The 27,249-nt window shown below is 51.7% G+C and overlaps 1 protein-coding gene across 1 annotated transcript; it reads left to right on the forward strand.

The window, feature by feature from the left end:
* The first annotated feature begins 2,220 nt into the window (after positions 1-2,220).
* On the forward strand, positions 2,221-21,584 carry LOC116955409 (uncharacterized). The gene is made up of 4 exons (XM_032976474.2): positions 2,221-2,861; positions 4,501-4,647; positions 13,067-13,275; positions 14,610-21,584. The coding sequence occupies exons 2-4, from the start codon at positions 4,501-4,503 to the stop codon at positions 16,153-16,155; spliced, it is 1,902 nt and encodes a 633-aa protein (XP_032832365.2). The 5' UTR covers positions 2,221-2,861; the 3' UTR covers positions 16,156-21,584.
* The last annotated feature ends 5,665 nt before the right edge of the window (positions 21,585-27,249 follow it).

Raw genomic sequence — 27,249 nt, forward strand, 5'->3', positions numbered from 1 at the left:
GTCAGTAGTAGTAAGTTGTAATACGTAGCAGTAAGTATTAGTAAGTAGCAATAAGTTGTAGTAGTAAGTCGGTAGTAGTAGTAAGTTGTAGTGAGGAGTAGTAAGTTGTAATAGTAAGTGGTAGTAAGTAGTAGTAAGTAGCAGTAAGTAGTAGTAGGTTGTAGAAAGTTGTACTAAGTTGTAGTAAGTTGTAGTAAGTTGTAGTAGTAAGTTGTAGTAGTAAGTAGTAGTAAGTAGTAATACTCAGTAGTGGTAAGTTGTAGTAGTAAATGGTAGTAAGTAGCAGTAAGTAGTAGTAAGTAGTAGTTAGTAGTAGTAAGTCAGTAGTAGTAAGTAGTAGTAGTAATAAGTTGTAATAGTCAGTAGTAGTAAGTTGTAGTAGTAAGTAGTAGTAAGTTGTAATAGTCAGTAGTAGTAAGTCAGTAGTAAGTTGTAAGTCATTGGTAGTAAGTAAGTTGTAATAGTAAGTGTTAGTAAGTAGTAGTAAGTAGTAGTAAGTTTTAGTCAAGAGTAGTAAGTAGCAGTAAGTAGTATGGCTTTTGCGACCAATGTTAACCACGCTAGAGCTGTGTTCTTTGGGTGGTTCGATCGCGTAAATATACATTCCTGTGTCGTTAAACCCTCCACCACCAGCACCACCCGACAGAGCCAATTAGTAAGGTTTGTGTCAAAGTGGCTGTCAAGGAACTACCACTCAGATCCCTTCAAGCGACAGTAGAGGGCAGCATACTCCTTGGTGTTTTTCGGTGAAGTCACGTAAGTAAAAAAATCAGTAAAATAAATGAAAACTAAAACGCATTCTCCTGCGGAGGGAGCTGGTAGGAAACGTTGGATTGCTCGGTCAATGGCCAGGGTCAACGGCGGCACCACGTGGTGTGTATTCCGCAAATATAAATCATTTGGCGGGACCCCTGGGTCCCGCAACAATCAGGTCAATAATAATTATTATTTTTCTTGAGACCGCCCCCACTACGTGATCCCGACAGCAACGCGCCGCCCGGCCAAGACTACCGCGCCAACAACAAGCGCCAGCAGCAGCAGCAGGCGGCGGCGATCAACACGATGGGCGCCACCCCCACCGGCCAAACGCAAGCCCCGGGGGGCGTCCGCCCTCCGGTCAGCCGTCGATCCTCAGCTTCTTTGCCAATGCGAGCCCTACCGCCCCCCCAGGCAATTAATTTAACGTGTTCATGTAATTTTTCAACTTTTTACGAAACTTAGTGTCCCCGAGTAGCTCTCGACGAGGCCAATCGATTGACCACTAGTTTTGTTGTCGGTAAGGCGACAAGACTCGTGTCGCTACGCGGGTTTTCCCACCCCGGGGCAGTGATGGGACCCCGGGGTCCCGCCAATTGCTTCAGTTGCCCGACTGTGAGGGCAGGGACAAGGTGGCCCTGCCCATCCCACCCCCCACCCAGCCCCTCCCCACCCAGCCCCACCCCATCCAGTCCCTCCCCACCCTCCCCACCTAGCCCACTCAGCCCCTCCCCACCCTCCCCACCCAGCCCCTCCCCACCCAGCCCCACCCTCCCCACCCAGCCCCTCCCCACCCAGCCCCTCCCCACCCTCCCCACCCAGCCCCTCCCCACCCAGCCCCTCCCCACCCTCCCCACCCAGCCCCTCCCCACCCAGCCCCTCCCCACCCAGCCCCTCCCCACCCTCCCCACTCAGCCCCACCCTCCCCACCCAGCCCCTCCCCACCCTCCCCACCCAGCCCCACCCTCCCCACCCAGCCCCACCCTCCCCACCCAGCCCCACCCTCCCCACCCAGTCCCACCCTCCCCACCCAGCCCCTCCCCAACCTCCCCACCCTCCCCACCCAGCCCCTCCCCACCCAGCCCCGCCCCATCCCTCCAATTTTTGGATGCACGACGGACGGACACAATAATTCCCTGTGGGCTGGTGTAACTAGGAGGTTCCTACCAGTACTAAATTAAATCACAATGATTTAATGAAATCACAATGATTTTATTTAGTTTTTTTTACCTACGTGACTTTACCGAAAAAAACAAAGAGTATGAATCCTTGCAGTCACGAAAGCTTCAAATCTAGAATTGGAGGGCAGCAATTTGCCACGTGCTCTGCCACTGCGAGTGACGTTCATGAAAACGAGAGATATAGCCTGGGATAAAGAAAAAAACCCATAAAATAACCTCTCTGATTGGATTAACTATAGAACAATAATAGATAGACTCGTTAAGTAAGAAACGCTACATTTTCTATCACCAAAATATGCTAAATTGACTTGTTATTTGTACTATTATCATGCTTTTGCACTGTTCGTTGTTGTAACGTTCTTAACCGCCCATTCTGGACATCTGCGGAAAAGAGCTTTTTAGCTCATCGGATTCCTGCAGTATAAATAAATATTCTGATTAATTTGGCAATGGTGCCAAATGAACATCAGTTATAACAAATCGCGTTACCGCCATCTGCTTTGATCCACATTGCTCACCGTAGTTTTTGGGCTGTTTAGAATGTACCACTCACGCACTGGGGGGAACGACGTAAATTTGTTTCGAATTGACTTGTACTTCAAAACATAACAAAAAAACAAAGCGCAGCAAAAAAATCACGACAAATTTTATCCCACAATAATGAACAAACCGCAATATAACTAAACGCAATATGGTTACGTTTTATTTGTAAAAATTGTGAAATAATGGCATCCGAAACACCCCCGTGGTTGACAATGGTTTCTCCCTCCGCGCGGATGGTCGCTACAGGAATCGCTGGAGAAATTATGTTTTTGACTAAATCGTAATTAAACTTTAAAATATGCTTTAAATACACGAGACTTTGCCGTGTTAAAACAACCGCGTCGGTAACAGGAAGGAGGACGAGGAGCCAGGGACTTAAAGGTGAGCTTCGCCACTTGGCGAAAGGCTGCGCGCTCCGAACTCACTGGGCCCTCTTGCACCGTGTCAACAACACGAGCTGCGGCCGTGTTCAATCCACCGCTGGATGTTAAAGGTGGAGGGGTGGTGGAGCCCTTTCTCACCCAAGCCGCCTGCCACCTTTCACGGCGCCGACATGGAACGAGAGTCCATCGCTCCAACGAGTCCCATCGCTCCTCCTGCAGCGGCGGCGGTGATGGTGGTGGTGGTTGTTGGCACCGTTCGCTAGCAATTTGACGCGCCTTGGATAACTCTCCTCCTGAATCTCTCCTCCTCCTGTTGCCGTGTCTCAAACCCCATCATCGGCGGTCCCCCTTTCCCAAGCGCCCTTCTCACTTTCTCAGCAGTCGGCGCGATGTCGCTTAAGCCGCCGCGCGTTCTCTCATCTCGGAGATGTTGACTGCCTCTCCTGGTGCACGGGAGGTCGTCGGTTCAAACCAGACCCTTGACACCTGATGTATATTTGGAGTTTGCGGTGTCTCTCTCTCTCTCATCATCATGGTGTGGCTAGCAGATGTTAACTACCTCGCCTGGTGTACAGGAGGTCGTGGAATTGGTCGCGACTCAACACTGCCCATAGTCTAACACTGCCCATAGACTCAACACTGCCCATAGACTCAACACTGTCCATAGACTCAACACTGCCCATAGACTCAACACTGCCCATAGACTCAACACTGCCCATAGACTCAACACTGCCCATAGACTCAACACTGCCCAATAGACTCAACACTGCCCATAGACTCAACACTGCCCATAGACTCAACACTGCCCATAGACTCAACACTGCCCATAGACTCAACACTGCCCATAGACTCAACACTGCCCATAGACTCAACACTGCCCATAGACTCAACACTACCCATTGACTCAACACTGCCCATAGACTCAACACTGCCCAATAGACTCAACACTGCCCATTGACTCAACACTGCCCATAGACTCAACACTGCCCAATAGACTCAACACTGCCCATAGACTCAACACTGCCCATAGACTCAACACTGCCCAATAGACTCAACACTGCCCATTCACTCAACACTGCCCATAGACTCAACACTACCCATAGACTGAACACTGCCCATAGACTCAACACTGCCCATAGACTCAACACTGCCCATAGATACACACTGACCATAGACTCAACACTGCCCATAGACTCAACACTGCACATAGACTAACACTGCCCATAGACTCAACACTGCCCATAGACTCAATACTGCCCATAGACTAACACTTCCCATAGACCCAACACTGCCCATAGACTCAACACTGCCCATTCACTCAACACTGCCCATAGACTCAACACTGCCCATAGACTCAACACTGCCCATAGACTCAACACTGCCCATTGACTCAACACTGCCCATAGACTCAACACTGCCCATAGACTCAACACTGCCCATAGACAAACACTGCCCATAGACTCAACACCGCCCATTGACTCCACACCGCCCATAGACTCCACACCGCCCATAGACTCAACCCCGCACCTCCGATTAGCACGGTTGGCTGCGTACGACTGCGAAAGAAGTTCAACGTACGTACATTACAGGACATTCACAAACGGTACTGCATTGGTGGTTGTGGCCGTGCGGTGCAGATGACGACGGACGTGAGCGAGGCCATCCCCTTCATGGCCGCGTGCCACGGCCCCACCATCCTGGCGGAGCTCAACCGCCTGCGCCTCGACGGGCAGCTTTGTGACATCACGCTGCATGTGGCCGGCCACGCGTTCGGCGCCCACAAGGTGAGCCGGCTATTAATCCTCGAGCCGGACTCTTAACCGTAACCCCTCCTGCCTGTCTTGCCACGTTGTGCTTCTGAGACCCATCACCGCCTCCACAACTAGCAAAACCTGTCCCTGAGCCTAAACCTCACTCTAACCCTAAACCTCACTCGAACCCTAAACCTCACTCTAACCCTAAACCTCACTCGAACCCTAAACCTCACTCTAATCCTAAACCTCACTCTACCCCTAAACCTCACTCTACCCCTAAACCTCACTCTATCCTAAACTCACTCTAACCCTAAACCTCACTCTAACCCTAAACCTCACTCTACCCCTTAACCTCACTCTACCCCTAAACCTCACTGTAACCCTAAACCTCACTCTACCCCTAAACCTCACTCTACCCCTAAACCTCACTCTAACCCTAAACCTCACTCTACCCCTAAACCTCACTCTACACCTAAACTTCACTCTACCCCTAAACCTCACTCTAACCCTAAACCTCACTCTACCCCTAAACCTCACTGTAACCCTAAACCTCACTCTACCCCTAAACCTCACTCTACCCCTAAACCTCACTCTAACCCTAAACCTCACTCTACCCCTAAACCTCACTCTACACCTAAACGTCACTCTACCCCTAAACCTCACTCTAACCCTAAACCTCACTCTACCCCTAAACCTCACTCTAACCCTAAATCTCACTCTACCCCTAAACCTCACTCTACCTCTAAACCTCACTCTACCCCTAAACCTCACTCTACCCTAAACCTCACTCTACCCCTAAACCTCACTCTACCCCTAAACCTCACTGTAACCCTAAACCTCACTCTACCCCTAAACCTCACTCTACCCCTAAACCTCACTCTACCCCTAAACCTCACTTTAACCCCTAAACCTCACTCTACCCCTAAACCTCACTCTACCCCTAAACCTCACTCTACCCCTAAACCTCACTGTAACCCCTAAACCTCACTCTACCCCTAAACCTCACTCTAACCCTAAACCTCACTCTACCCCTAAACCTCACTCTACCACTAAACCTCACTGTAACCCCTAAACTTCACTCTACCCCTAAACCTCACTCTACCCCTAAACATCACTCTAACCCTAAACATCACTCTAACCCTAAACCTCACTCTAACCCTAAACCACACTCTACCCCTAAACCTCACTCTACCCCTAAACCTCACTCTACCCCTAAACCTCACTCTACCCCTAAACCTCACTGTAACCCTAAACCTCACTCTAACCCTAAACCTCACTCTACCCCTAAACCTCACTCTACCCCTAAACCTCACTCTACCCCTAAACCTCACTGTAACCCTAAACCTCACTCTAACCCTAAACCTCACTCTACCCCTAAACCTCACTCTACCCCTAAACCTCACTCTAACCCCTAAACTTCACTCTACCCCTAAACCTCCACTCTACCCCTAAACCTCACTCTACCCCTAAACCTCATTCTACCCTAAACCTCACTCTAACCCTAAACCTCACTCTACCCCTAAACCTCACTGTAACCCTAAACATCACTCTAACCCTAAACCTCACTCTACCCCTAAACCTCACTCTACCCCTAAACCTCACTCTACCCCTAAACCTCACTCTACCCCTAAACCTCACTCTACCCCTAAACCTCACTCTACCCCTAAACCTCACTCTAACCCTAAACCTCACTCTACCCCTAAACCTCACTCTACCCCTAAACCTCACTCTACCCATAAACCTCACTGTAACCCTAAACCTCACTCTATCCTAAACCTCACTCTACCCCTAAACCTCACTCTACCCCTAAACCTCACTCTAACCCTAAACCTCACTCTACCCTTAAACCTCACTCTACCCATAAACCTCACTCTACCCCTAAACCTCACTGTAACCCTAAACCTCACTCTAACCCTAAACCTCACTCTACCCCTAAACCTCACTGTAACCCTAAACCTCACTCTACCCCTAAACATCACTCTACCCCTAAACCTCACTCTAACCCTAAACCTCACTCTACCCCTAAACCTCACTCTACCCCTAAACCTCACTCTAACCCTAAACCTCACTCTACCCTTAAACCTCACTCTACCCATAAACCTCACTCTACCCCTAAACCTCACTGTAACCCTAAACCTCACTCTAACCCTAAACCTCACTCTACCCCTAAACCTCACTGTAACCCTAAACCTCACTCTACCCCTAAACCTCACTCTACCCCTAAACCTCACTCTAACCCTAAACCTCACTCTACCCCTAAACCTCACTCTACCACTAAACCTCACTGTAACCCCTAAACTTCACTCTACCCCTAAACCTCACTCTACCCCTAAACATCACTCTAACCCTAAACATCACTCTAACCCTAAACCTCACTCTAACCCTAAACCACACTCTACCCCTAAACCTCACTCTACCCCTAAACCTCACTCTACCCCTAAACCTCACTCTACCCCTAAACCTCACTGTAACCCTAAACCTCACTCTAACCCTAAACCTCACTCTACCCCTAAACCTCACTCTACCCCTAAACCTCACTCTACCCCTAAACCTCACTGTAACCCTAAACCTCACTCTAACCCTAAACCTCACTCTACCCCTAAACCTCACTCTACCCCTAAACCTCACTCTAACCCCTAAACTTCACTCTACCCCTAAACCTCCACTCTACCCCTAAACCTCACTCTACCCCTAAACCTCATTCTACCCCTAAACCTCACTCTAACCCTAAACCTCACTCTACCCCTAAACCTCACTGTAACCCTAAACATCACTCTAACCCTAAACCTCACTCTACCCCTAAACCTCACTCTACCCCTAAACCTCACTCTACCCCTAAACCTCACTCTACCCCTAAACCTCACTCTACCCCTAAACCTCACTCTACCCCTAAACCTCACTCTAACCCTAAACCTCACTCTACCCCTAAACCTCACTCTACCCCTAAACCTCACTCTACCCATAAACCTCACTGTAACCCTAAACCTCACTCTATCCTAAACCTCACTCTACCCCTAAACCTCACTCTACCCCTAAACCTCACTCTAACCCTAAACCTCACTCTACCCTTAAACCTCACTCTACCCATAAACCTCACTCTACCCCTAAACCTCACTGTAACCCTAAACCTCACTCTAACCCTAAACCTCACTCTACCCCTAAACCTCACTGTAACCCTAAACCTCACTCTACCCCTAAACCTCACTGTAACCCTAAACCTCACTCTACCCTAAACCTCACTCTACCCCTAAACCTCACTCTACCCCTAAACCTCACTCTACCCCTAAACCTCACTCTAACCCTAAACCTCACTCTACCCCTAAACCTCACTGTAACCCTAAACTTCACTCTAACCCACACCACCCACTCCCCCCTAAACCACACTCACCCCTAACCTCACACACCCTAACCTCACACTTACCCACCCACTACTAACACTCCCCTAACCCACACCCTAAACCTCACTCACCCCTAAACCTCACACTACCCCTAAACCTCACTCTACCCAAGTAACCCTAAACCTCACTGTAACCCTAAACCTCACTGTAACCCTAAACCTCACTCTACCCCTAAACCTCACTCTACCCCTAAACCTCACTCTAAACCTCACTGTAACCATAAACCTCACTCTACCCCTAAACCTTACTCTACCCCTAAGCCTCACTCTAACCCTTAACCTCACTCTAACCCTAAACCTCACTCTACCCCTAAACCTCACTCTACCCCTAAACCTCACTCTACCCCTAAACCTCACTCTACCCCTAAACCTCACTGTAACCCTAAACCTCACTCTAACCCTAAACCTCACTCTACCCCTAAACCTCACTCTACCCCTAAACCTCACTGTACCCCTAAACCTCACTGTAACCCTAAACCTCACTCTACCCTAAACCTCACTTTACCCCTAAACCTCACTGTAACCCTAAACCTCACTCTAACCCTAAGCCTCACTCTACCCCTAAACCTCACTCTAACCCTAAACCTCACTCTAACCCTAAACCTCACTCTACCCCTAAACCTCACTCTACCCCTAAACCTCACTCTACCCCTAAACCTCACTCTACCCCTAAACCTCACTCTACCCCTAAACCTCACTCTACCCCTAAACCTCACTCTACCCCTAAACCTCACTCTTCCCCTAAACCTCACTCTACCCCTAAACCTCACTCTACCCCTAAACCTCACTCTACCCCTAAACCTCATTCTAACCCTAAACCTCACTCTACCCCTAAACCTCACTCTACCCCTAAACCTCACTCTAACCCTAAACCTCACTCTAACCCTAAACCTCACTCTACCCCTAAACCTCACTGTAACCCTAAACCTCACTCTAACCCTAAACCTCACTCTACCCCTAAACCTCACTCTACCCTAAACCTCACTCTACCCCTAAACCTCACTGTAACCCTAAACCTCACTCTACCTTAAACCTCACTCTACCCCTAAACCTCACTGTAACCCTAAACCTCACTCTAACCCTAAACCTCACTCTAACCCTAAACCTCACTGTAACCCTAAACCTCACTCTACCCCTAAACCTCACTCTAACCCTAAACCTCACTGTAACCCTAAACCTCACTCTAACCCTAAACCTCACTCTACCCCTAAACCTCACTCTACCCCTAAACCTCACTGTACCCCTAAACCTCACTGTAACCCTAAACCTCACTCTACCCTAAACCTCACTTTACCCCTAAACCTCACTGTAACCCTAAACCTCACTCTACCCCTAAACCTCACTCTACCCCTAAACCTCATTCTAACCCTAAACCTCACTCTACCCCTAAACCTCACTCTACCCCTAAACCTCACTCTAACCCTAAACCTCACTCTAACCCTAAACCTCACTCTACCCCTAAACCTCACTGTAACCCTAAACCTCACTCTAACCCTAAACCTCACTCTACCCCTAAACCTCACTCTACCCTAAACCTCACTCTACCCCTAAACCTCACTGTAACCCTAAACCTCACTCTACCTTAAACCTCACTCTACCCCTAAACCTCACTGTAACCCTAAACCTCACTCTACCCCTAAACCTCCCTCTAACCCTAAACCTCACTCTACCCCTAAACCTCACTCTACCCCTAAACCTCACTCTAACCCTAAACCTCACTCTAACCCTAAACCTCACTCTAACCCTAAACCTCACTCTACCCCTAAACCTCACTCTACCCCTAAACCTCACTCTACCCCTAAACCTCACTCTAACCCTAAACATTACTCTACTCCTAAACCTCACTCTACCCCTAAACGTTACTCTACCCCTAAACATTACTCTACCCCTAAACCTCACTCTACCCCTAAACCTCACTCTATCTCTAAACCTCACTCTAACCCTAAACCTCACTTTAACCATGACCATCACTCTACCCCTAAACCTCACTCTACCCCTAAACCTAACTCTACCCCTAAACATCACTCTACCCCTAAACCTCACTGTAACCCTAAACCTCACTCTACCCCTAAACCTCACTCTACCCCTAAACCTCACTCTACCCCTAAACCTCATTCTACCCCTAAACCTCACTCTACCTCTAAACATTACTCTAACCCTAAACCTCACTCTACCCCTAAACCTCACTCTACCCCTAAACCTCACTCTACCCCTAAACCTCACTCTACCCCTAAACCTCACTCTACCCCTAAACCTCACTCTTCCCCTAAACCTCACTCTACCCCTAAACCTCACTCTACCCCTAAACCTCACTCTACCCCTAAACCTCATTCTAACCCTAAACCTCACTCTACCCCTAAACCTCACTCTACCCCTAAACCTCACTCTAACCCTAAACCTCACTCTAACCCTAAACCTCACTCTACCCCTAAACCTCACTGTAACCCTAAACCTCACTCTAACCCTAAACCTCACTCTACCCCTAAACCTCACTCTACCCTAAACCTCACTCTACCCCTAAACCTCACTGTAACCCTAAACCTCACTCTACCTTAAACCTCACTCTACCCCTAAACCTCACTGTAACCCTAAACCTCACTCTAACCCTAAACCTCACTCTAACCCTAAACCTCACTGTAACCCTAAACCTCACTCTACCCCTAAACCTCACTCTAACCCTAAACCTCACTGTAACCCTAAACCTCACTCTAACCCTAAACCTCACTCTACCCCTAAACCTCACTCTACCCCTAAACCTCACTGTACCCCTAAACCTCACTGTAACCCTAAACCTCACTCTACCCTAAACCTCACTTTACCCCTAAACCTCACTGTAACCCTAAACCTCACTCTACCCCTAAACCTCACTCTACCCCTAAACCTCATTCTAACCCTAAACCTCACTCTACCCCTAAACCTCACTCTACCCCTAAACCTCACTCTAACCCTAAACCTCACTCTAACCCTAAACCTCACTCTACCCCTAAACCTCACTGTAACCCTAAACCTCACTCTAACCCTAAACCTCACTCTACCCCTAAACCTCACTCTACCCTAAACCTCACTCTACCCCTAAACCTCACTGTAACCCTAAACCTCACTCTACCTTAAACCTCACTCTACCCCTAAACCTCACTGTAACCCTAAACCTCACTCTACCCCTAAACCTCCCTCTAACCCTAAACCTCACTCTACCCCTAAACCTCACTCTACCCCTAAACCTCACTCTAACCCTAAACCTCACTCTAACCCTAAACCTCACTCTAACCCTAAACCTCACTCTACCCCTAAACCTCACTCTACCCCTAAACCTCACTCTACCCCTAAACCTCACTCTAACCCTAAACATTACTCTACTCCTAAACCTCACTCTACCCCTAAACGTTACTCTACCCCTAAACATTACTCTACCCCTAAACCTCACTCTACCCCTAAACCTCACTCTATCTCTAAACCTCACTCTAACCCTAAACCTCACTTTAACCATGACCATCACTCTACCCCTAAACCTCACTCTACCCCTAAACCTAACTCTACCCCTAAACATCACTCTACCCCTAAACCTCACTGTAACCCTAAACCTCACTCTACCCCTAAACCTCACTCTACCCCTAAACCTCACTCTACCCCTAAACCTCATTCTACCCCTAAACCTCACTCTACCTCTAAACATTACTCTAACCCTAAACCTCACTCTACCCCTAAACCTCACTCTACCCCTAAACCTCACTCTACCCCTAAACCTCACTCTACCCCTAAACCTCACTCTAACCCTAAACCTCACTCTAACCCTAAACCTCACTCTATCCCTAAACTTTACTCTAACCCTAAACCTCACACTAACCATAAACCTCACTCTATCCCTAAACCTCACTCTACCCCTAAACCTCACTCTACCCTAAACCTCACTCTACCCCTAAACCTCACTTTAACCCTAAACATCACTCTAACCCTAAACCTCACTCTACCCTAAACCTCACTCTAACCCTAAACCTCACTCTACCCCTAAACCTCACTCTATCCCTAAACTTTACTCTAACCCTAAACCTCACACTAACCATAAACCTCACTCTATCCCTAAACCTCACTCTACCCTAAACCTCACTCTAACCCTAAACCTCACTCTACCCCTAAACCTCACTCTACCCCTAAACCTCACTCTAACCCTAAACCTCACTCTAACCCTAAACCTCACTCTACCCCTAAACCTCACTCTACCCCTAAACCTCACTCTACCCCTAAACCTCACTCTAACCCTAAACCTTACTCTACCCCTAAACCTCACTCTACCCATAAACCTCACTGTAACCCTAAACCTCACTCTATCCTAAACCTCACTCTACCCCTAAACCTCACTGTAACCCTAAACCTCACTCTACCCCTAAACCTCACTCTACCCCTAAACCTCACTCTAACCCTAAACCTCACTCTACCCCTAAACCTCACTCTACCCCTAAACCTCACTCTACCCCTAAACATTACTCTAACCCTAAACCTCACTCTACCCCTAAACCTCACTCTACCCCTAAACCTCACTCTACCCCTAAACCTCACTCTACCCCTAAACCTCACTCTACCATAAACCTCACTCTACCCCTAAACCTCACTCTACCCCTAAACTTTACTCTAACCCTAAACCTCACTCTACCCCTAAACCTCACTCTACCCCTAAACCTCACTCTACCCCTAAACCTCAATCTACCCCTAAACCTCACTCTACCCCTAAACCTCACTCTAACCCCAAACTGGATGGTGGTCGCGGGTTGCGACCACCACCACCCAGTTTGGGCTGTACGCCGTATGGACCTGAACACTCAAGTTCCCTGTACAAGAATACGGGATGCACCGTACGGGTGTACAGGTATGCATCCGAGTGTGGTTAACCCCAACCTTAACCATATCCCTGGCTCTCACACACCCCTAACTCTTATCCCCTACCTCCTAACCCTACCCCTGACTCGATCCCCATCAATCCCCTAACGCCCTATCCCCCTCCACCACCCCCCACAACTCTCCACCGCCGCCCCAAACCCGCCCTGCCCCCCCTCCCAGGCCGTGCTGGCCGCAAGCTGCCCCTATTTCCGCGACCACGCCGGGCTGCAGGGGCTGAGCGCGCTGCACGTCGGCGTCGTTCGCAGCCCGCGGGTGTTCGCCCAACTGCTGGCGTTCTGCTACACGGGCAGGCTGGTGCTGACGCGCAGGGAGATCCTCGCCTTCCTCACCGCGGCCAGCTTCCTCCAGCTGCAGCCCGTCATCGACCGGTGAGATGGGGGGCGGAAGGTGCGGGGGGGGGGGTGAGATGGGAGATGGGAGTGAGAGTAAAGGAGAGAAACGGCGATTGGGAGGGATGGAAGAGAGGGAGGGCGTGGGAGAGAGGAGAGGGAGGAATGAGGGAGAGAGAGAGCGGGGGCGCCGCAGTCGCGAGGAGATGTTAACGCCCTCGCCTGGTGTACAGGAGGTTGTCGGTTCAATCCTGACCCTGACGCCTGCTGTTTATTTGGAGTTTCTCTGATCATCATGGTGGCTAGGAGATGTGAACTGCCTCGTCTGGTATACAGAAGGTCGTGGGTTCAATCCCAACCCTGACACCTGCTGTATATTTGGAATTTGCGTGCTTACTCTCTCTCTCGCCCCGTGGTCGCGTGGATTTTTCCACAAAGTCCTCCATTTTTTCCCTCCACGTGTTAGAATCAACATCACGCGTTCAGAGTATTTGGTTGCAGTACATTTTCGCGTGATAAGCCTCTTTGTTGAGCTATCGTTTATGGCAAGGTCGCCAAAACACAGCGAGTGGGTGCAGGTGGTGCATCTGCCAGTGATCTCAGTCGGTCAACCCATGGCACCTGCTGGGTCTGTCCATTTACCTTCTGCCAGCAGCTAGAGCCTTCAACACTTCAAGTGGCCTTAAAGTGCACGTAGCCTGGCACAGGCGCCCTGGTGACGCCACCGCCACTTAGTGGCGACTGGCGGTTGTGCAAGTGTACTGTCTGGTTATGTGCCTGTGTGTACGTATGGGGGAGCGGTAGTGTCGTGGTCTGTGCTACAAACCCGGCGGACCCGAGTTCAATTCCTGCTCACGGCCAACACCGGTGACAATTATCTGAACCGGTCCTGGGCCTCCCCTAGGTCGACTCGGCCTCAAATGAGTACCTGGTGTGGTGTGTAAACATCGCCGCTAGGGAGACACGGGGCCGGGCGTGGTTGCTGGCCACCCACCCCTTTGTGTGTCGTGCCGGCCTTCATAGGCGCTGCTACTCGCTAACAGCACTTGCCCCAACATTGTGTTAAGGCTATACGGGGGATCTTTATCTTTATTATTTGTGGGGAGTTCAATCCGCGCTGCCGACCAATACCAGATGCCAGACCTTCCCCTAGGTCGATTTAGCCTAAAATAAATGCCTGGTGGTGCGGCGGTGTTACAGTTCAGCACTGAATTATCATTGCCTTGAATTCTACAGCGATCCTCTACATTATTGGGGCGCCACGGTGGCTAGGAGATGTTAACTGCCTCGCCTGGTATACAGGTTCTGTTAAGGCTATATTGGGGGAAAATTTGTTTTACCTTTGTTTGCGTTCGTGTGTTCCGTCACCCCAGCTGCGTGCAGCTGCTGGCCGGGATGCTCAGTCCCACGTCCCACCTCACCGACTCCTCCCACGACTCTCCGGGCCTCCGCGAGCCTTCGCCTCCTGCTCCTGCTCCTGCTCCTCCTCCCCCCCCGCCTCCCCCTCCTCCGCGGTCGTCATCGTGCGATCGGCCTCTCCTCCCCTCCACGCCGCCGGCCCACGTCCCCGGCTCGTACGGCAATCGCGAGGACGAGCCGGCGGCCGGCGGTGGCGGCGCAAGCTGCGGAGGGAGCGAGGCTTCCAGTTGGACCGAGCTGGGCTGGACCGACGGGTTCGTGCAGGGGTCGTCGCCGGAGGACGTCACTTTCCCTCCGGCGGTTTCGCGCCATCAGCATCAGCAGCAGCAGCAGCAACGCCATCGGTACCATCATCACCAGCAGCAGCAGCAGCAGCAGCATCACCAGCAGCAGCAGCAGCAGCAGCTGGTGCTGTTGCCAAGCCGCCGCCCCAGGAAGTCGGCCACGAGCGTCCGTCTCCAAATCAAGACGGAGCCGCCGGACGAGCAGATGCGCCGCAACGACCTCGACGACGACGACGTCGACAACGACGACGACGACGACGACGAGGAGGGGAACTACAACAACAGTGCGGCGGAGGAGGAGGAGCACAACGAGGAGGAGGAGGAGGACGAGGTGGTGATGGCGGCGTGGGTTGGTGACGGCGGCGGCGGCGGCGAAGGAGGAGGCGAGGACGACGACGCCGGCGACCGCGACGAGAAGCCGGCGGCGCGCAGGCGGCGCCAGCCGCGGGTTATTCAGCACGCCGACCTCGCCCGCCGGGGGCTCTTGGTGCCGCGGGCGTTCTCGCTGGCCCCGGCTTCGCTGGCCGCCGCCGCCGCCGCCGCCGCCGCCGGCGTCATCCGCGCACGCAGCACCTCCCCGCAGCAGCACCCGGCGTCGGCCGATCTCTCGCCGCATTCGGACGGAGCTCTCCCGTCGGCCGCCGCCTACGCCGACTACTTGCAGAGCGCGGCCGGCGGCGGAGGCATCGGCGACGACTGCGGCGCCGCGTCGGTCGCCGGCGGCGGCGCGACGTCGTCATCGGCGGCGGCGGCGGCGGCGGCGGCAACGCCGCCGCCGTCCGGCCAGGAGCGGTGGATGCGCTACAACCCGCGGCTGACGTGCCTCTACTGCGGCAAGTCGTTCAACCAGAAGGGCAGCCTGGACCGCCACATGCGGCTGCACATGGGCATCACGCCGTTCGCCTGCCGGCACTGCGGCAAGCGCTACACGCGCAAGGACCAGCTGGAGTACCACATCCGCACGCACACGGGCAACAAGCCCTTCCCGTGCACGCTCTGCGGCAAGTGTTTCCCCTTCCAAGCGACGCTCAACCAGCACGTGCGGAAGAACCACGGGCGCGGCGAGGGCGGCAGGGCCCTGCGCGGCGACGACGATGGCGGCGGCGGCGGCGGCGGCTCGGCCGGGAGGGCCGATGGCGGCGGTGGGGAGGAGGTGGAGGAGGCGCGGGTGGAGGTTGCGCTGGAGAACGATGTGGATCGGAGCGCGAACTCGTGACGGGCTTTGAAAGTGCGGCGCTCCCGACGCCGGTGCGTCCCCGGTTCGTCGCCGGCCACGTCGCGGCGTTGTTCGGTGGCTTCGCTTCCGCGTGCCGGGAGCAGCTTTCTCTCCCTCCACCCCCGCCCGCCCCACCGCAAGCCGAATTTGCGGAGCTCTGGGCGACTCGCCGGCTCTCGGGGCATCGGCGTCGTGCCGCGTTGGTGTCGTTCGGCGCGACGTCCGACGTTTCGCTCCGCGTCCTGGCAGCTTACATCGGGAACGGGGGGGGGGGGGAGCGGGGTGGGGATGCTCCTGCCGGCGTGGGTTTTCGCGGCTGTGCAGCCCGGCTCTCCGACGTATTGCTGGGAGGTTGTGCCGCTGTGTTATTCGTTTCCCTCCGCGCATTCTGTTGGGAGTTCTACAGCAAAGCAACGCCACTTACTTTTTTTAATGCTTTCTTTTTTATTTATCCATGCGTGGGGCGAAACGTCAAACTCCATGCCAAACTGACACGCGGCAGCGAGCAGAAAACTCGCTCTGAGCGCCCCCCGGCGGAACAACCGCGATAACGTACGGAGTGTGGGTACGTACGGAGATCGGAACCTATGGAGCGGGGCCCGTACGGAGTGTGAAACGCGGTCGCTTTTTTTTATTGTACGAATCCTATTTGGACGTGACCGTCCGTCGCTCCCAGCCAGCCAGCAAAACTTTTGATCCTTTACGGAGCCTTGTCTCTCTCCACCTTCCTCTTGCCTTCTCATCTAGATGTCTTGCTTTGTCTGCTCCTGTCTCTCTGTTCCTAATCGCGATGGTGTGGGGCACAGGGTGATGTTGCCTTCGCTCAGACGTCCGCACGATGATGTCACCATCGCGCGGACGTTCGCGATGGTGACGTCATCGCGCGGACGTTCGCGATGGTGATGTCATCCACATCCCCCCGGCGTTGAGCAGCGTCACCGCTGACATCACGCCATCCCCCCCCCCCCAACAACAACAACAACGCGCTCCGCTCATTGTTGTGAGCGTCGCTCCTCCGCCCTCCGTTGTTGTTGGAGGGCGACTGCCTCCAACTGCCCAGCAGCGTCCTTCACGAGCCTCCTCCACAGAGGCCGATATTGACACCGCTGGTACCAGTCATCGGCAAGTCCACTCAGCTCCACGTCCTCCTGTACCACATCACACCATCTCTTCTCTAGCCCGTGCCGCGCCCGCTTAGCCCCCTCGATCCGGCCAAACAAAAGCTGTTTCGGCATGCGGTGGCTGGGCATGCGGGCTACATGACCCAGCCAACGCAGCCTTGCCTGCCGGAGGAGCTCACCGATGGGACTTTGTCCAGATCTTTCAAGGATTTGTGAGCTCACACAATCCAGCTTGGTTAAACCCAGGATGGATCGTAGGCAGGCCAGCCTAAATATTTCTAACCGGCGAAGATGTTCCATTAGGGGGGTCCACGTTTCACAAGCATAGAGAAGGGAGGGAATGACTGTGGCCGAGAAGACCAGAAGCTTCGTGCGGAGCGACAGACCAGGTAGCTTCCACACAGCGTTACGCAACCGATGAAAAGATATTGCCGCCCGACTGATTCGGAGTGAGACCTCTGTTGTCAAACCGGAGCCGGTCATGAGCACACTGCCCAGGTATGGGAAACTCTCTACTTTCACCACAACAGCCAAATCACCGATTGGGAGTTGTGGGGGTGGAGTGTCCGATGGTACAAAATACCCAGGCAGGTGCTTAGTTTTGGTAGGGCTGTTGGTAAGGCCCCACCTCTAAGTGGCAAGCTCCAGGTTCAGCAGCAGCGCCTCCAACTCCTCCTCTGAGTGAGCTGCAATTACCAGATGGTCGGCATACGTAACATGGTTGAGCAATAGGGAGCCATCCCTTGACCGCACCCGGGCATCGATCAGCCTCCCCATTGTATCTGTATCAGATGAAAGCATCGTGACCAACTCAGGCATTGAAGTCACCCAACAAGATAACTATCCCGAGGAGCCACTTTAGCCAGCACCTGTGACAGGAGGTCATAGAAGGCATCTGACTCATCGGCTTTGCCTGCATCCCTCCACGGATGTTCGTCTTCGGTGGGGGCATAAGTAACCACCACTCCTCGCCTCTGGTTGATGGGAAGGTGAGCCCTAAGTAGCCTGGGGCTTACAGCTTCCCACACCTCACCGCCACGCTCCCACGCCCCCTTCATTCTTTTGTTCAGAAGAAGAGCCACTCCCTGTTGTTTGGGAGTCTCCTGCCCCAAGTAGAGAACTGTCCACCCCTCATGGTGGCAGGAGCCAGAGTCGGTCCACCTGACCTCCTGAATACCACAGAGATCCAGGCAGTACCGGTCCAGCTCCCGACAGAGGAGTGGCAGCCTCTCCCCTCACCACCCCCCCCGTCCATCCCGGCCGATACGCTATCATACTCTCACATCAGATGCTGTGCAGTATTTGAAAGAAAAAAAGTTTCGCTGGCTGGAGGGAGGAGGGAGGAAGGGACCGACAAAGCCAAAGGACGTACGGGCAACTGAAAAACAAACTATTGCACACGTGTACAAAATTTATAAAACGACAAAAAAAATGTGTCGATATTATCTGCTTCTCTGTAAGTTGTATGTTTGCTTTACCGATCGTTACTCCGATATTCCAAGCAATATGTATTTTTAATCGCCGCGTATTATTATTAATTTGAGCGTTAAACTCAGCCGGGCTCGTAGCTTGTGCACTATGAACTCTAAAAGCTACAGGGCGGTGGGGGGGACGGAGGGGGAGGGAAGCAAAGCCAGTCCGCGTCTCCAAACTTAAATTCTGAGAGGACGTCCAACCAATGAGATGGAGCGATCAAGTCAGTCGGTAATTCATTATTCAACCGGGAGATCGAGCAAACCCAATAGACCGGGCTAAAGTGGTGACGGTGACCTGCCGCGTGTTGTACGTACAGTGAGGGAAAAAAGTATTTGATCCCCTGCTGATTTTGTACGTTTGCCCACTGACAAAGAAATGATCAGTCTATAATTTTAATGGTAGGTTTATTTGAACAGTGAGAAACAGAATAACAACAACAAAATCCAGAAAAACGCATGTCAAAAATGTTATAAATTGATTTGCATTTTAATGAGGGAAATAAGTATTTGACCCCTCTGCAAAACATGACTTAGTACTTGGTGGCAAAACCCTTGTTGGCAATCACAGAGGTCAGACGTTTCTTGTAGTTGGCCACCAGGTTTGCACACATCTCAGGAGGGATTTTGTCCCTTCTCCAAGTCATTAAGGTTTCGAGGCTGACGTTTGGCAACTCGAACCTTCAGCTCCCTCCACAGATGTTTTATGGGATTAAGGTCTGGAGACTGGCTAGGCCACTCCAGGAGCTTAATGTGCTTCTTCTTGAGCCACTCCTTTGTTCCCGTGGCCGTGTGTTTTGGGTCATTGTCATGCTGGAATACCCATCCACGACCCATTTTCAATGCCCTGGCTGAGGGAAGGAGGTTCTCACCCAAGATTTGACGGTGTATGGCCCCGTCCATCGTCCCTTTGATGCGGTGACGTTGTCCTGTCCCATTAGCAGAAAAACACCCCCAAAGGATAATGTTTCCACCTCCATGTTTGATGGTGGAGATGGTGTTCTTGGGGTCATAGGCAGTATTCCTCCTCCTCCAAACATGGCGAGTTGAGTTGGTGCCAAAGAGCTCCATTTTGGTTTCATCTGACCACAACACTATCAACATTCAGATGTTCATTGGCAAACTTCAGACGGGCATGTATATGTGCTTTCTGGAGCAGGGGGACCTTGCGGGCGCTGCAGGATTTCAGTCCTTCACGGTGTAGTGTGTTACCAATTATTTTCTTGGTGACTTGGAGAAGATCTGCAAAGAAGAGTGGGACAAAATCCCTCCTGAGATGTGTGCAAACCTGGTGGCCAACTACAAGAAACGTCTGACCTCTGTGATTGCCAACAAGGGTTTTGCCACCAAGTACTAAGTCATGTTTTGCAGAGGGGTCAAATACTTATTTCCCTCATTAAAATGCAAATCAATTTATAACATTTTTGACATGCGTTTTTCTGGATTTTGTTGTTTGTATTCTGTCTCTCACTGTTCAAATAAAAACCTACCATTAAAATTATAGACCGATCATTTCTTTGTCAGTGGACAAACGTACAAAATCAGCAGGGGATCAAATACTTTTTTCCCTCACTGCATGTTTATGTTGAACTTCTTTCGCACCGTACGTAGCCAACCGTGCTAATCGGAGGTGCGGTGTTGAGTCTATGGGCGGTGTTGAGTCTATGGGCAGTGTTGAGTCTATGGGCAGTGTTGAGTCTATGGGCAGTGTTGAGTCTATGGGCAGTGTTGAGTCTATGGGCAGTCAGCATGTCTGCCTTTAGCCCGTAGTGGAAGTTCCACGTTACCGAGGTGGGGGCCAGTCTATCCCCATCGTGACCGCCGTTTACGGGAGTAGAGCAGAACCCTACTTCACGATGGTAATCGATTCTACAAAACCACGTCGTTAAGCGAGTCTAGGAAATGCACGTTCAAGGCTTGATTCGTTCCCATGGCATCGAAAGGTGGTGTTACCCCCCTTTTTCACCCGAAAAAACGTGCTTCATGATATTTAAACAGTGGATGTGAATACGTAAAGATACGAACAACATTATAAACACATAATATTAAGAAGAAACCTGGTTAAGCGGTTCATCAATTAATATTTACTTTACTTACTACAGCCGGTCGTTAACGGGGGAATGGTCGGTAAGCGAACACACGGGGTTCTACGGAGTCCCGTCGTTCGGCGATTAGTCGTTAACAGGGGTGCTCGTTAAGAGAGGGTCTTGCTGGACAACGTCGCACCTGAGCCGGGCGTACGTGAACGTCTACAGAACATTACCGTCGCACGTGGGCGGTTAATTTAGCTCCTCCGATTAGCGTGGATGGCCACGTACGGTGCAAAAAAGGTTCAGCGTGCGTGCGTGGATTGTTGGCCGTCGTAGATATGCGTCGGTCGCTCATTGCACTTATTCCTTGTTTAATCGTCCTCCCGAACGAATGACCGTGCACGGGATTAGATTCCGCGACCTTCCGATTGTGCACCGAGCACTCCCACCCGTGGCGGTGAGCCGGTCTGCTCGCCGTACCGCCTCGCACGAGCGTCGCCCTCTTTGCCGCACCTTAACCCCGTCCTTGCGCGATCCGCCAACCCCCCCCACCCCCGTTTTTCCAAAGGTGGCCCCCATCGCGGCGAGCGTTGCGGTCGTCCACGGGGGGTGCAACGTTTGCGTAGTTCGTGCCGCCGAGCCGGCTCCGATCTCCACAGAGAGACATCGGGGACGAGAGTCTCACTCGCAATAGCGGCCTGGGAGGAGGAGGAGGGGGGTGGTATGAGTCTGCTGCCGGTAGGGGGGGATGATTGCTTTGTGGAGTTTTTCCAATCGAATAAATTTGCGGGTACACTTTTGCCAAAGTTGTGTGTGCGCGTGCGCTCGTACGTTGGACTTCTTTCGCGCCGTACGTTGCCGTCTCCGCGCTCATCGGAGGCGTTGGGGTTAGGACAACAAACGAAACGCACAAAGCCGATCTAAACCAAGCGAGTTTTGTCAATTACAGACGACGATTTAAAAGTGCGCGGCTACAAGCGGCCTCCTAATATCGGAAAGGGAGAGCATTCCAGACGGCCGCAGAAGCGCATCTGAAAGCACCGCGCGCTGCGGCGACGATCTTTGGCTCGATGGCGGAGCCAAAAGCCGCTGCCGCTGCGAGGATTGAACCGGCGTGACGCGTGGCGGTGGTTTCATTTTGCGGGCTGACGAGATCGGCAGCGGCGTTTTTGCGCGGTTCGTTTTTGCCGGAGAGCGCTTTCGCTGGACCCAAACGCCTCCTCCTGCGTAAGGATTGAGGGGACCTCGAGCGCCGAGTGCTGTACTATTATTATTATTCTGGCTGTTTTGCCCACCGCGGTGCTGGCCCCGGGGAGCGGCCCCTGGATTTGAACCGCGAGCCTCCGCGTCGAGCCACGAGGCCGCGGCTCGGGAGGTGAGGCTGTGGGGCCTCCCGCCCCCCTCGGTCGGCTCGGCCGTAAGCGAGTTTGCCGTGCCTCGTTGGCTCGAAGTGGAGCCGGCCGCCGTGATGTTTCCCTTGCCGTTTTGCCGATCCCCCCCCCCCCCCCGGTTGCCTTGCTAAACAAAAACAACAACAAAAATTCGTTTCGCACCATGGTCGCTCGAGAAAAACGAAATCTTTCTAATCGTCGTCGTGAGGCACATCACTCCCGAGCCGAGCCAGTGCTGAGCGCTCACGGTTTACGGGCGGTGGTTGTTTTCTTTTCTTTAATTCCATGTTCGTACGCGCGCATGTACGCCGAACTTCTTTCGCGGCCGTACGTAGCCAACCGCGCTATTATCGTGTCCGAGCCGGTTTGAGGGGAACCCTTCGCGGTGGTGGGGTGCGGGTTTGTCCACCGATTTATTTGCCGGGACGAGGCAGAACCAAAACCAAAACCGTGCTTTGTACTGGCATGCACAAAGAAGACGACTGAATCTGCTTCGGGGCCTCGAAGGGCCCCAGGGGGTGTGGTAATAATTGTGATAATAATATTGATGTGTTTGTCCAGGAAAGCCACACTAAGGCCAAAGAGTTATTATCTAGGATCCTGCATTGGGGTGTTCGTCCACCACCGGTTGTGCCGCACGTTTTATCGCCGCGCATTACCGTTAACCGGTACTAAAACTAACAAAACTACTTCTTTCTTGATTTGAAGCTTTCGTGACTGCAGTAATCCATACTCTTTGGTTCTTTTGGTAAAGTCACGTGGGTAGGAAAATTAAATATTTCATATAAATTATTTAACATAAAAAAATGTATATAAGGGAGATATTTTATTTAATAGAAATTATTTATATGAAATATTTGATATAAAATATGAAATTTTGCATAATTTTTTATATAAAATACTATATTTTATATAAAAATTTTATATAAAATATTTTATGTAAATATTCAATTTAGATTTGAAGTTTTCGTGACTGCAAGGATTCATCTTCTTTGGTTCTTTCGGTAAAGTCACGTAGAATGAGAATAAAATAATAAATTGATAAAATAAAAAAAATAAAAAATTGATCAAATAAATTGATTTTATTTTATCAATTTATTATTTTATTCTCATTCTACGTGACTTTACCGAAAGAACCAAAGAATATTTTATTTTATTTTATACCTACGTGACTTTACCGAAAGAACCAAAGGCTGAAACTATTTATGTTTCGCTAGGTAAGGCCCACTGAGCTATATAGCTCTTTTTGAGAAGTGGCCAGGCTGTCACACATGATTGCTCAACGAAGTGGCGTATCATCATCGTGTGGACATTTAGAGCAGCCAATTACTCTTAAACGTGTGATGTCGATTATAAATGTGGAGGGAAAAAAAACGACGAAAAACGCACGTGACCACGGGGAGCAAGACACCGCAAATTCCAGATATGCAGCAGCAGGCGTCAGCGTTGAGGTTGAACCCACGACCTCCTGTAGACCAGTCGAGGTAGTTAACATCTTCTAGCCACCGCGGTGATGATGAGAAAGAGAGAGACACCGCAAACTCCAGATATGCAGCGGGCGTCAGCGTTGAGGTTGAACCCACGACCTCCTGTAGACCAGTCGAGGTAGTTAACATCTTCTAGCCACCGCGGTGATGATGAGAAAGAGAGAGACACCGCAAATTCCAGATATGCAGCAGGTGTCAAGGGTCTGGATTGAACCCACGACCTCCTGTAGACCAGTCGAGGTAGTTAACATCTTTTAGCCACCGTGGTGATGATGAGAAAGAGAGAGACACCGCAAATTCCAGATATGCAGCAGGTGTCAGCTTTGAGGTTGAACCCACGACCTCCTGTAGACCAGTCGAGGTAGTTAACATCTTTTAGCCACCGTGGTGATGATGAGAAAGAGAGAGACACCGCAAACTCCAGATATGCAGCAGGCGTCAGCGTTGAGGTTGAACCCACGACCTCCTGCAGACCAGTCGAGGTAGTTAACATCTTTTAGCCACCGTGGTGATGATGAGAAAGAGAGAGACACCGCAAACTCCAGATATGCAGCGGGCGTCAGCGTTGAGGTTGAACCCACGACCTCCTGTAGACCAGTCGAGGTAGTTAACATCTTTTAGCCACCGTGGTGATGATGAGAAAGAGAGAGACACCGCAAATTCCAGATATGCAGCAGGTGTCAGCTTTGAGGTTGAACCCACGACCTCCTGTAGACCAGTCGAGGTAGTTAACATCTTTTAGCCACCGTGGTGATGATGAGAAAGAGAGAGACACCGCAAACTCCAGATATGCAGCGGGCGTCAGCGTTGAGGTTGAACCCACGACCTCCTGTAGACCAGTCGAGGTAGTTAACATCTTCTAGCCACCGTGGTGATGATGAGAAAGAGAGAGACACCGCAAACTCCAGATATGCAGCGGGCGTCAGCGTTGAGGTTGAACCCACGACCTCCTGCATACCAGGCGAGGCGGTTAACATCTCATAGCCACCGTGGTGCCACTTGAGCCAAGGTGATCGCGTTATTAATTGCGACGTCGCGAGACGACGCCACGCCCCGTCGTGGTGCGGCTCGGAAGGTGACGACATCACCAGCCAGCGCGCCCGGTGAACGCGTCACATACACCGTAAGTATCGATGTAACTATCCGAAATTTTCAACACGTTTGTTTTTTTTACCAAAAAATATCATGTAATAACGATGACGGTTGTTTTGGCTTTGAACATGAAATTGGAACTGAGCCATCGCAGTCAAAGGCCAGGGTTCGTTTACAGTTCCACCCCTTTCGTCATTAAATCGGATTTTCACGTCCAGTAAAGTTGATGGATCTCATCCCGGCTCACCAAATGACCGTTCCAACAAACAAAAAAATCCATTGTGAATAATTAATTTAACACTTTCATGCAGCCTGGCGCAGCTGTGCAGGCTAAATCGACTCAAAACATCGGATAATTTACGGTGAAACAGAAATGTAAAATGCAATCTGGGTTGTTTTGGAATCTCAAGATGCTGTACAGTAACAGCGGGACTTGAGCCTGGACGTGAGCCTGGACTTGAGGGGAGGGGAGGAATCGACAGCGTCGACTTCTGGTGGAATAGAGTTCCAGACTGGAGGCAGCAGAGGAGAAGGAGCGACCTCCCACTGAGCGAAGGTTTGAACCCGAAGGGGCCTCCACAGAGAGCCTTGGTTGCTGGAGAAGAGAGTGCATGGATGGGAGTGGAGTGAGATGAGAGAGGGGAGAGAAGGGGAGTGGAGTGAGATGAGGGGAATGGATTGAGATGAAAGATAAGTAGGAGAGTGCGTGAAGGGGAGTGAGATGGGAGAGGAGTGGAGTGAGATGATAGGGGAGAGGCAGGAGACTGTGTGGAGGGGAGTGAGAGGTGAGAGGAGTGGAGTGAGATGATAGGGGAGAGGCAGGCGACTGTGTGAAGGGGAGTGAGATGGGAGAGGAGTGGAGTGAGATGATAGGGGAGAGGCAGGAGACTGCTTGGAGGGGAGTGAGAGGTGAGAGGAGTGGAGTGAGATGATAGGGGAGAGGCAGGGGACTGCGTGGAGGGGAGTGAGAGGTGAGCGGAGTGGAGTGAGATGATAGGGGAGAGGCAGGGGACTGCGTGGAGGGGAGTGAGAGGTGAGAGGAGTGGAGTGAGATGATAGGGGAGAGGCAGGAGACTGTGTGGAGGGGAGTGAGATGGGAGAGGAGTGGAGTGAGATGATAGGGGAGAGGCAGGAGACTGCGTGGAGGGGAGTGAGAGGTGAGAGGAGTGGAGTGAGATGATAGGGGAGAGGCAGGAGACTGGAGGGGAGTGAGATGGGAGAGGAGTGGAGTGAGATGATAGGGGAGAGGCAGGAGACTGCGTGGAGGGGAGTGAGAGGTGAGAGGAGTGGAGTGAGATGATAGGGGAGAGGCAGGAGACTGCTTGGAGGGGAGTGAGAGGTGAGAGGAGTGGAGTGAGATGATAGGGGAGAGGCAGGAGACTGCGTGGAGGGGAGTGAGAGGTGATAGGAGTGGAGTGAGATGATAGGGGAGAGGCAGGAGACTGCGTGGAGGGGAGTGAGAGGAGTGGAGTGAGATGATAGGGGAGAGACAGGAGACTGTGTGGAGGGGAGTCGAGTGAGATGAGAAGCTGAGAGGCAGGCAGGACCGAGTATGTGGCCGATCTTGGCAGACGGCACGAGGTTCTGTAATTGATCCGAGATAGGATTGGAAGCCAGTGGCGAGATCAGAGTCTAGCCGCAGTGGCTCTGCCGAAATGCGCACGTGGCACTCCGCTCATCAGTGTCGGCTTGCCCCGTGGCAGCTATGATGTAATTTCTGATCGAATCGGAGCATTATTCATCTGAAACGCCAGCGATGACGTTAAAGAAAAAACAAACCATTTCAGCCCACGACTAAAGAAATTAACACCGCCCTTGGCATGCAGGTACTTCAAAGGCAGACTCAAACCTCGAAGGCAATGATCTGTTTATCATGTACACTGAGCTTTAAAATATATCGATGTAGCTTTTGACAGCACACAACACAGCCTAGGCAGTACAACATTGCATAATCCATAGGTCTGCAAAGATGAGTGTCATCTCATAGCTGTTAGTGGGTTGTCTCTGTGTCTCTGAGTGTCTCCCCCCTCGTGTACAGCAGCACGGTGCTGGGTTGTCTCTGTGTCTCTGTGTCTCTGTGTGTCTCCCCACCGGTTGTCTCTGTGTCTCTGAGTGTCTCCCCCCTCGTGTACAGCAGCAGCACGGTGCTGGGTTGTCTCTGTGTCTCTGTGTCTCTGAGTGTCTCCCCCACCGGTTGTCTCTGTGTCTCTGTGTCTCTGAGTGTCTCCCCCTCGTGTACAGCAGCACAGTGCTGGGTTGTCTCTGTGTCTCTGTGTCTCTGAGTGTCTCCCCCCTCGTGTACAGCAGCATGATGCTGGGTTGTCTCTGTGTCTCTGTGTCTCTGTGTGTCTCCCCCCTCGTGTACAGCAGCACAGTGCTGGGTTGTCTCTGTGTCTCTGTGTCTCTGTGTGTCTCCCCCCTCGTGTACAGCAGCACAGTGCTGTGTTGTCTCTGTGTCTCTGTGTCTCTGTGTGTCTCCCCACCGGTTGTCTCTGTGTCTC

The sequence above is a fragment of the Petromyzon marinus genome, chromosome 59, assembly GCF_048934315.1.
Source record: "Petromyzon marinus isolate PM22_M1 ecotype Great Lakes invasive population chromosome 59, UKy_Petmar_22M1.pri1.0, whole genome shotgun sequence".
In the NCBI taxonomy this organism is placed as follows: Eukaryota; Metazoa; Chordata; class Hyperoartia; order Petromyzontiformes; family Petromyzontidae; genus Petromyzon; species Petromyzon marinus.